This window comes from Saccoglossus kowalevskii, chromosome 11 (assembly GCF_978046115.1).
Source record: "Saccoglossus kowalevskii chromosome 11, keSacKowa6.1, whole genome shotgun sequence".
In the NCBI taxonomy this organism is placed as follows: domain Eukaryota; kingdom Metazoa; phylum Hemichordata; class Enteropneusta; family Harrimaniidae; genus Saccoglossus; species Saccoglossus kowalevskii.
Genome location: NC_140651.1, coordinates 5,269,605 through 5,280,428, shown reverse-complemented (window position 1 = coordinate 5,280,428; position 10,824 = coordinate 5,269,605). Strand labels below are relative to the sequence as shown.

At 38.8% G+C, this 10,824-nt stretch overlaps 1 protein-coding gene across 1 annotated transcript in view; it reads left to right on the top strand.

Moving 5' to 3' along the window:
- Positions 1-112: 112 nt before the first annotated feature.
- LOC100376012 (adhesion G protein-coupled receptor G6-like) overlaps positions 113-10,824 on the top strand; it is a 33,270-nt gene continuing 22,558 nt past the window's right edge. Inside the window, exon 1 of the mRNA XM_085505656.1 lies at positions 113-250. Coding sequence (XP_085361782.1) covers positions 149-250 — 102 coding nt within the window. The 5' untranslated portion in view covers positions 113-148. The remainder of the gene's footprint in view (positions 251-10,824) is intronic.

Genomic DNA, 10,824 nt, shown 5'->3' with positions numbered 1-10,824 from the left:
ATTTACAGTGTTTGTTGCGTTGTCGACACGCTTAGTTGGCAAATAATAAGGTAATACAATGAATGAAAAGAGTGAGTTGGGTTGTATTCATTTCTAATTTAAATGAGATGACGTCAAGGACGTATACCTCGAGCTGGTCCAAGCATTCATGCTTTACTTCGTAGCTGTGGTCCGCGAACAAAATCTACGTAAGCGAGTGAATACAGCTACCATATTTCTTGTTGATCGCTGTATTTTCTTGTCTGGCTGTGTAAGTATTCATTTCATTAAATCTGCATTGACCGGGGAATCGATATACTAGTGTCAGAGGGTCGTTGCGCACTAATTATTTTATATTTATCGAATTTTTACATTATTCCGTAAGAATTGTGCCACCCAATCATCAACCTAAGTCAGTCGGTATTCATATTCGGAGCTTTGTTGTACTAAAATTACATTTCGATGACGCAGTGAATTTAATTTGTTTCACTTCCTCATGGCTTGCTGTTGTTGTGGGTGTATGGCATATACATTTCAATCTATCACGCAGCGGTATTCAATGCGCTACAATAAAACAATCTGACCTACTGACCCCTGACTTTCGTACCAGCCTAGTAAGTTACCTCTTATATCATGGTACGCCGATAAAACAATTACATATGTAGAAACGCACTTGGAGTATAAACTCAATATTCCGACACAACAGAAAGATTGTCATCTCACGTAGAACACAACGAATTATGAATTTGAAAGTTGTCTGTGGCTCTCTTTTTACTGCTAGTGAAATTGAAAGTACATGACCATCTACCTGCCGTGGTTACCTTTCTATTGTTTCTATTGTTTCTATTGTTTTGCCTAAATTTTGCCACCGCGGTCAGTGGGTGGCCGTGACGTTGATTGGCTGATAAATATAACATACATCTGAATATGCTAATGCTAACAAACATGCTTTTTAGCACGCACTGCGTCGACTGTTAGTTGTCACACAGTAAAAGTTCAACCGCCTTTTATTTCGTGATGTTCGAATATATTTGCATATTTAATGAGCAAAGTCGAAGCAATATTGTGGCGAGAACTGGCGGATCCACGAAACAATATGAAGGTAACCAGGCTAATGACCAGGTCTCCACATGAATGCAAAATTTTAAAACGTGGATTATGAATCCAATTATATTGGTGTAGTGCTTGCTTGTCATTCGCGTTAATAATTGTACATTAATGTTTATGTACCAAAGCAAAGTCACGTTTTCATATCGATTGTTTAATGTTTTAATGTTTCTTTTACATATTATTTGTATAAAAATATAGAATATTTGGAGATAATCAAATCTTTAAGTTTCTGAGAGCTGTTAAGTATTGACAACAATGCATTTTATTTATTTTTAAATGGAGGTAACCAATATTGTTCACAAACTATATCATCTCTATCAATGAAGTGAACGTTGATTCAAAAAACGATGCCCGAATAAAGAATCGTCGTAGTTGCGAAAAAAGGAGATATTTTTTAGAAGAGTCACAAAGCGGTATCAGAAAAGCGTGTTTTAAATTAGTACACTAAATCATTAATTATGATGCAGTGGATAATACTATACTTTATCAAGATCATTTCTCCAGCAAAATGTTTATTTTTCAGGGGTCTCTATTCTATACACAATCGAGAGTATTTTACGACAGTCCATTCAACGATGATACGAACGTAGATTCAGTGTCTGTCGTATACAAGAGAAATTTGTTAACTCTAGCCTCTGTCAAGGTAGAAGTAAGGTCAATAAATTGTTGCACGTTAGACACCCTCCCCCTCATTCTTGTGCATTTTTGAAACATTCGAAAAATTTTAACTCAAAGAATGCTTACTCGTTTAGGCCAGTTAACATGGTGTAATTTACGAGACAACGCACTCGTGAGTTGTGTCGTGCACGTGTTCTTAATATAATTGCATCACCAAGACAAGCAGGCAACGTCATCTGAAAAACCGCCACGATTGCTTTCAGGCAACTGGTCGCCCGTCACAAAGTTGCTATGCCTCGTATAACATTTATTGTCACCGAATTGCCTTTTTCGTTGCTCTGTGTGTTGCCTATGAATTGCGTCGTGTAAAACTACCTTCACTGGCATGTTTAGGCACGTCAGAAACGTCATAACGTTACGTTAGTCATTTTTGGTGCGTATGACCACTTTTACACTTGCATACATCATACACCTCAAGATAAATACTATGACGTGAACAGACGTGCATTTGTTTCGTGATCCCATGCAAGATAACCAAATAATCAAAATCAAGCATTTCTGCTATTCTTGAACCAAATCTATGATGTGTATGAATGGATTTACAGGTCAGTTTGTTTTGCAGACCGAATGTTGTTCCACACCAATATTTTGATTTGTCTGCATCGATCACTTCCAATAATCACACTTACACCATACATATGCATATTTTTTTCATGATCTGATACATGATATTAATAATAATAATATTATATTCAGGAATTAAACTATCGCCGGACGTGGGTATACCAAGAGATACAGCACAATTCTTGGCATTTATTGCTTAAATTGTGCAATATCGAGGGGTTATACCAGACTGCAGTGCTTACTGTTATTATAGTATACCAACTTCATTTCAAATGTAATTCTGAGGCATGGTAATAATATCAGGGGGAAATTCTCTTTCTCTCGGGTTTTCCACACTTGTCAGGGGGAAACTCGTCTCGTCTCTCTATCTCGTCCCCTTGAGGTACGGGATCGGGAAAGTCACTTTAACTTTACAGTCAAATAAGGCACACACAACGAAATACGTTTCAGCTCTCGTCTTAGTCGATCAATCGAGCACTCTATAAGACACAGCGCCCTGGGGAAAAAAACCCAAGGCTATCACAAGGCTGACCCAAGACTCGCCCAAGACTGGACTGCCTCAAGGCTCGCCCCTGGACTCTCTCGGACTCTCGACTGCCCAGGACTGCACTCGACTGCGTCTATCGTGGAGTATTCGCCAAGACCAACTCAAACTCTCTTTATTCATTTTCAAAACTCTAACCAATTACAAAACAGTAAAAAGACTCTAGGGCGTAACCTTCAATCATAAAGCCAATCACACTAAGTACTGAATACGTCATATCTTTTGATTAATCGTTCACTACATTAATAACTACGGATGTCAGACTAGCGACGGTATCTTGTAATTAGTTCCAAACCACTGAGCCAAGTTCCGTCCAAAACTTCAAATAGACCTAAACGATGACGGACATAACACAGCAATTCGCTCGTAATCAACTAATTAAGTCGGTCAACAGATAAGCGAAAACAAATTCATGACACATCCCTTCACCCAAACTGAGATATGCCTCTCGGCATTACACGTTCATAAATCAAAGATACCGTCAGACACTCATCGTCATAGGGTTAAATACAATACTAATAATAAAAGGTATAAATCAAAAAGAGTAAAACACACTAATTAAGTACAATGATTATAAAGTCTAAATACAATGGTTATAAAGTTTCAAATATCAACGGTTATGAATCAAAAAAAAGGGAAAGGCTACCAATCGACTCACTTTTCTCAAACAGGTTCGCTGAGGTAACCCGTCGCTTCACTTTCTCCGTTACTAAGGTTACAAACTCTATATCAAAAGGTCAAAAAAACTAAGGCGTGGCGGTGTAACCAAGCGATCAGCCAATCGCTGCAGTCGACAGCATGATCACGTGATTACCAGGGATGCGTCTCTTGGTTAAAGCATTGCAAAGCGGTAACTAATAAACAATGAATAAAAAACTATTAATCAAACTCCTGTCATATACGCTTATAAACTTCAACTGAACTCACAAGTCGTTTATCTAAACAAAAGTCATACGGCGTGGAAACAGAATGCAAAGACAAATTCGCTTTCATAATACATTACTTCTCTGGCAATAAGACTGGGAAAAGTAAAACGATAGAAACTACTATGTTACATAAACCTGTCAATCATGAACAAAAGCTTGCGTTATCAAACAATACGTATATAAGCGCACCAAACTCCCATCTCAAAAAGACATTAAAAAACGTTACAAAGGTGCTCTCAACTCAAAAAGCGTCAGAAGTATTCCGGAAAACAACACATAAAAAAACAACTCTTAAAACGTCGGTATCTCTGTACTCGACAAATCTCAAAACTCTTAAAAAACTCGTGGGGGCATCATTCCTCCCATCATAATACGTACTCATGAACTCATTAAAACACTATAAACTCCACAAAACTCAAAACACTGTGTTGCAAATACTTGTCCACTGAAACGCGCTTAAATCGTTATAAAGGACCTCGAACGTCACTAAATATCATTTCAAAACAAAGATCTGGGCGCCTACATACATACAATTCGACATCACAAAAAAAGGTAAGAAAAAAGATAGAAAAAGCAAACAATACATTGCCTTACTGAGCAATAGGGTTAGGGTTCTGGAAAAGAGTTCAACGTCCTGAGTTACACAGTGTCAGTTACAGTGTCCAGCGAGCAGTTCTCTAAGCAATACACAGATAGCTAAAGTTCTAATCAAAGTCTATAAGCGTCTCTTTTCTTGTCGCGTTATTCCGGGTCGTTCTTTGTCATCTTCTTGTCTTTAATGTCGCTCAATTCTTAATTATACAGTCCTATCCGGTACTCATCCTTCATAAGGGGTTCAGAGGTCTTCATCTCTTCAGCGTCGTTCATCGGTGCCATACTGTTAACGATGTTAGTCGTCAAGCGCGGTTTCGTCTCTGCCATCGAGCCAGTTAGTTCGGTTCGCAAGAAAGACGCATCTTCGCCATTCACTTCTCTTCACAGGATGTCAATGTGTGTTAAACACCTGCCCGGGTTCATCCAAAACGTATCAGGGGGAAATTCGCTTTCTCTCGGGTTCTCCACACTTGTCAGGGGGAAACTCGTCTCGTCTCTCTATCTCGTCCCCTTGAGGTACGGGATCGGGAAAGTCACTTTAACTTTACAGTCAAATAAGGCACACACAACGAAATACGTTTCAGCTCTCATCTTAGTCGATCAATCGAGCACTCTATAAGACACAGCGCCCTGGGGAAAAAATCCCCAAGGCTATCACAAGGCTGACCCAAGACTCGCCCAAGACTGGACTGCCTCAAGGCTCGCCCCTGGACTCTCTCGGACTCTCGACTGCCCAGGACTGCACTCGACTGCGTCTATCGTGGAGTATTCGCCAAGACCAACTCAAACTCTCTTTATTCATTTTCAAAACTCTAACCAATTACAAAACAGTAAAAAGACTCTAGGGCGTAACCTTCAATCATAAAGCCAATCACACTAAGTACTGAATACGTCATATCTTTTGATTAATCGTTCACTACATTAATAACTACGGATGTCAGAATAGCGACGGTATCTTGTAATTAGTTCCAAACCACTGAGCCAAGTTCCGTCCAAAACTTCAAATAGACCTAAACGATAACGGACATAACACAGCAATTCGCTCGTAATCAACTAATTAAGTCGGTCAACAGATAAGCGAAAACAAATTCATGACACATCCCTTCACCCAAACTGAGATATGCCTCTCGGCATTACACGTTCATAAATCAAAGATACCGTCAGACACTCATCGTCATAGGGTTAAATACAATACTAATAATAAAAGGTATAAATCAAAAAGAGTAAAACACACTAATTAAGTACAATGATTATAAAGTCTAAATACAATGGTTATAAAGTTTCAAATATCAACGGTTATGAATCAAAAAAAAAGGGAAAGGCTACCAATCGACTCACTTTTCTCAAACAGGTTCGCTGAGGTAACCCGTCGCTTCACTTTCTCCGTTACTAAGGTTACAAACTCTATATCAAAAGGTCAAAAAAACTAAGGCGTGGCGGTGTAACCAAGCGATCAGCCAATCGCTGCAGTCGACAGCATGATCACGTGATTACCAGGGATGCGTCTCTTGGTTAAAGCATTGCAAAGCGGTAACTAATAAACAATTAATAAACAGCTATTAATCAAACTCCTGTCATATACGCTTATAAACTTCAACTGAACTCACAAGTCGTTTATCTAAACAAAAGTCATACGGCGTGGAAACAGAATGCAAAGACAAATTCGCTTTCATAATACATTACTTCTCTGGCAATAAGACTGGGAAAAGTAAAACGATAGAAACTACTATGTTACATAAACCTGTCAATCATGAACAAAAGCTTGCGTTATCAAACAATACGTATATAAGCGCACCAAACTCCCATCTCAAAAAGACATTAAAAAACGTTACAAAGGTGCTCTCAACTCAAAAAGCGTCAGAAGTATTCCGGAAAACAACACATAAAAAAACAACTCTTAAAACGTCGGTATCTCTGTACTCGACAAATCTCAAAACTCTTAAAAAACTCGTGGGGGCATCATTCCTCCCATCATAATACGTACTCATGAACTCATTAAAACACTATAAACTCCACAAAACTCAAAACACTGTGTTGCAAATACTTGTCCACTGAAACGCGCTTAAATCGTTATAAAGGACCTCGAACGTCACTAAATATCATTTCAAAACAAAGATCTGGGCGCCTACATACATACAATTCGACATCACAAAAAAAAGGTAAGAAAAAAGATAGAAAAAGCAAACAATACATTGCCTTACTGAGCAATAGGGTTAGGGTTCTGGAAAAGAGTTCAACGTCCTGAGTTACACAGTGTCAGTTACAGTGTCCAGCGAGCAGTTCTCTAAGCAATACACAGATAGCTAAAGTTCTAATCAAAGTCTATAAGCGTCTCTTCTCTTGTCGCGTTATTCCGGGTCGTTCTTTGTCATCTTCTTGTCTTTAATGTCGCTCAATTCTTAATTATACAGTCCTATCCGGTACTCATCCTTCATAAGGGGTTCAGAGGTCTTCATCTCTTCAGCGTCGTTCATCGGTGCCATACTGTTAACGATGTTAGTCGTCAAGCGCGGTTTCGTCTCTGCCATCGAGCCAGTTAGTTCGGTTCGCAAGAAAGACGCATCTTCGCCATTCACTTCTCTTCACAGGATGTCAATGTGTGTTAAACACCTGCCCGGGTTCATCCAAAACGTATCAGGGGGAAATTCTCTTTCTCTCGGGTTCTCCACACTTGTCAGGGGGAAACTCGTCTCGTCTCTCTATCTCGTCCCCTTGAGGTACGGGATCGGGAAAGTCACTTTAACTTTACAGTCAAATAAGGCACACACAACGAAATACGTTTCAGCTCTCGTCTTAGTCGATCAATCGAGCACTCTATAAGACACAGCGCCCTGGGGAAAAAATCCCCAAGGCTATCACAAGGCTGACCCAAGACTCGCCCAAGACTGGACTGCCTCAAGGCTCGCCCCTGGACTCTCTCGGACTCTCGACTGCCCAGGACTGCACTCGACTGCGTCTATCGTGGAGTATTCGCCAAGACCAACTCAAACTCTCTTTATTCATTTTCAAAACTCTAACCAATTACAAAACAGTAAAAAGACTCTAGGGCGTAACCTTCAATCATAAAGCCAATCACACTAAGTACTGAATACGTCATATCTTTTGATTAATCGTTCACTACATTAATAACTACGGATGTCAGAATAGCGACGGTATCTTGTAATTAGTTCTAAACCACTGAGCCAAGTTCCGTCCAAAACTTCAAATAGACCTAAACGATGACGGACATAACACAGCAATTCGCTCGTAATCAACTAATTAAGTCGGTCAACAGATAAGCGAAAACAAATTCATGACAATAACCTTAAAGACAAAAAAACATGTTCAAATGTTATACAGCATCTGAAACGTTTAATTTGCAACCTTGGTTAAATCACCTTCCATGGTTAAATGAAATGCACAAGCATATAGCGACTATAGATACATCTAGTGGTTGCGTAAATTTGCACCCATATTTTGGTGTTGCGATGTTTATTCGTGCCAGGGGCGACAATGATATATGTAACCTCGGCGTAATTAACATAATTTTCAACAACAAAAATACAGACGTCGTTTAGTGCCGTTCGCCCGATTACGGTTTACAATCACGAGAAATACACTGCAGTTGGCAATCATTTTTTGTTGTCGTCGTTAGTGTAATTATAAAAAAAGTCAAGCACTTTTTGGGTTTTGGCATTCAAATGTATATTGGGAGGAAAAGATGTATAATAATAAGGTTGTTACGAGGATATAGTAAAGTATGCACTCAGACAGTACGCCGTCGCATAGACCTCCGCTGCTCGTCGGCCGATATTCCGCTATACTGTCTTCGTGCATACTTTACGGTATCCTCGCAATAACCTCATATTATGTCCGTAGCGCAAAATAACGTTTTTGTCGTTTTCAGTTGACAGCGGGATTTACCCATGCTATGTTCTATTCACGTTTGAGGCCCATTTCTGAACACTGAGGTATATCAACTATTTAACGACAGATTGCCTAATTAAAAATTAGCTATCGGCTAATCAGAATTCAGGTGTTATTGAATTCAGGAAATTGAAATGCTAGTATAATATAATTTATTACAATAGGCCACTGGCCTTTAGGTAAAGTAGTAGCTAAATAATATCAATACTTTTAACAAGCATTGCACATGTGACAACGTTATCTTCTTGAGCTCATACACTTTTGATTCAGTTGTATGATTGCCATAGTTACTGGGAAACGTAGCCTAAAACTAAAATCAATGCAGACTTGATCGCCTATATATCATCTGTTTTCAAAATCCGAGTTTCCAAATTGGGCAGAAAATTTGTGTTTGGCAATTATCCCTCTTGCTTGATACTTGACATTCCCTGCTGATTTTTTACTCTAATTTGAATTAGTGAAAGCGGGGTTATAAAATGAAACCGAGGCTAAATACACGCACAAAGGCACGTATAACATGTATTTTCAGAATAGCGACCTTAAATTGACCCGAAAAAAGTTAGTCTGGCAAATTTCCTGCCGGATGACTTCATTTGTCCTTCTGTTTTTCTGACGTTTTTAAAAACTAGTCTGGTTTGTGACCCTATTTAACAATCTGATTATGCTGTAGTTGAACATTGCAGGATAGTAAAATGTAAAACACAACCAAGACAAAAAAGAGAAAGAAAACACATCATACCAGAAAGAACACTATTAACATATACAATAATTTAAAATATAGCTGTGAGCAGCAATGATCGGCTTTAGTCAATATGCCTGTGAACCCACTTTGCCTCGAATATGCCATTTGTCCCCTAAACTATCAAGAAAAGCATAGATTATAGACAGATAATCAGATTTATATACATGCAATTGTATTTTAATACCAGTCGGAGAGCGCCCTCTATAGTTGGCGCATTCTTGTTTAATTGTGCCTTAGAGGGGGGCAGCAACATTGATCCACCTCTTTTGAACTACACCGTCAACTTGCCGGCTTGCAGTTTGTTTCTTCTACAATTTTAGTCGTATTTTGATAATTTTAAGGCAAGTTCTGGTTTACCTGGGGTTATCGTTCCGCCGTTGAGGTTTCAGGCATCCTTTCACACGTTTGTTTAAGTCATCATGAAGCCTAAAGTTTTAATTTTGGGTCATTCTTTTGTGGCGCGATTGAGTACGTCCATGTCAAGTGGACGCAACGCACGCGCTTTGCCGCTTTCGTTTAATTTGAGTAATTCGGCAGAAATAAAATTACATGGTGTCGGAGGGCGTACGGTGGAAAAGATACGGCGTTTCGATTTACACGTCGTTCAGGATTTCAACCCAGACGTGGTTATTTTACAGTTGGGTACAAATGATTTAGCATCACTGTCTGCATCCAATGTAGGGTCACGTTTAATTAACTTGGTGCGTCATTTGTATGATCGCATGAACGTCAAGGTCATTATCGTGTGTCAGGTTTTCCCTCGCGTCACAGCAGCTCGGAGTAACTTTAACGAACGTGTGGCTCAGTTAAACAATATCTTAGAGGTGGAGTTAGGGGGCCTGGCTTATGGACACTTCTGGAAGCATAGGCGTGTTTTTAGCAACACGGCAACAATTTTCGGCCGCCATGGCATTCACTTTAACGGCATCGGTGAGGTCAGATATTATAAAAGCTTACGTGGAGCAATACTTAAATCCTTATAATTAATTTGATTGTATTTTGTGATTATCCAAATATATATATGTATGTGTATGTGTGTGTATATATATATGTGTGTGTGTATGTATATATATGCAATTTGTTCATTGTTTACGGATTAGATGTAGTACTTCTGTACATGCATATTTATTTTATTTACTTGACCCAGTGGTGGTTTTACTTTGATTGAGTACAGCATGATTAGTGCAATATTCATACTCGGTAACCGTTTTGGTGGCCATTTGCACTAGTGCTGTTTTTGTACCCTCTCCCAATGACATACCTTGTTATGGCAGAGTGGTTTTACCAATTTTATTGGTTGTATGTGCCTTCTGTTTGAAACTGTTTTTGTACCCTCTCCCAATGACATACCTTGTTATGGCAGAGTGGTTTTACCAATTTTATTGGTTGTATGTATCTTCTCTTTGAAACTGTTTTCGTACCCTCTCTAATGACATACTTTGTTATGGCAGAGTGGTTTTACCAATTGTATTGGTTGTATGTACCTTCTCTTTGAAACTGGAAGGTTATTATTTTTAGTTAGCATGCATTTTGTGTTATTGTCGTCTATCTCCCACAAACAGAGCAAAATGACCAGAAGTGGTTCAGTTTAAGTGCAGGGATATAAATGAATTTATAATCAAAGTATGAACTGTATTGTTCAGAAACATATGATCCCATGTCCCAATATATGTATTCACCGAATATGAAGGGAATCGGTCATTAATATCGACAGTTTTGGTGTTTTTCTAATCACCTCAAAATAATAAGAAGATATGAACGTCTTCTGAATTGAATTGAAA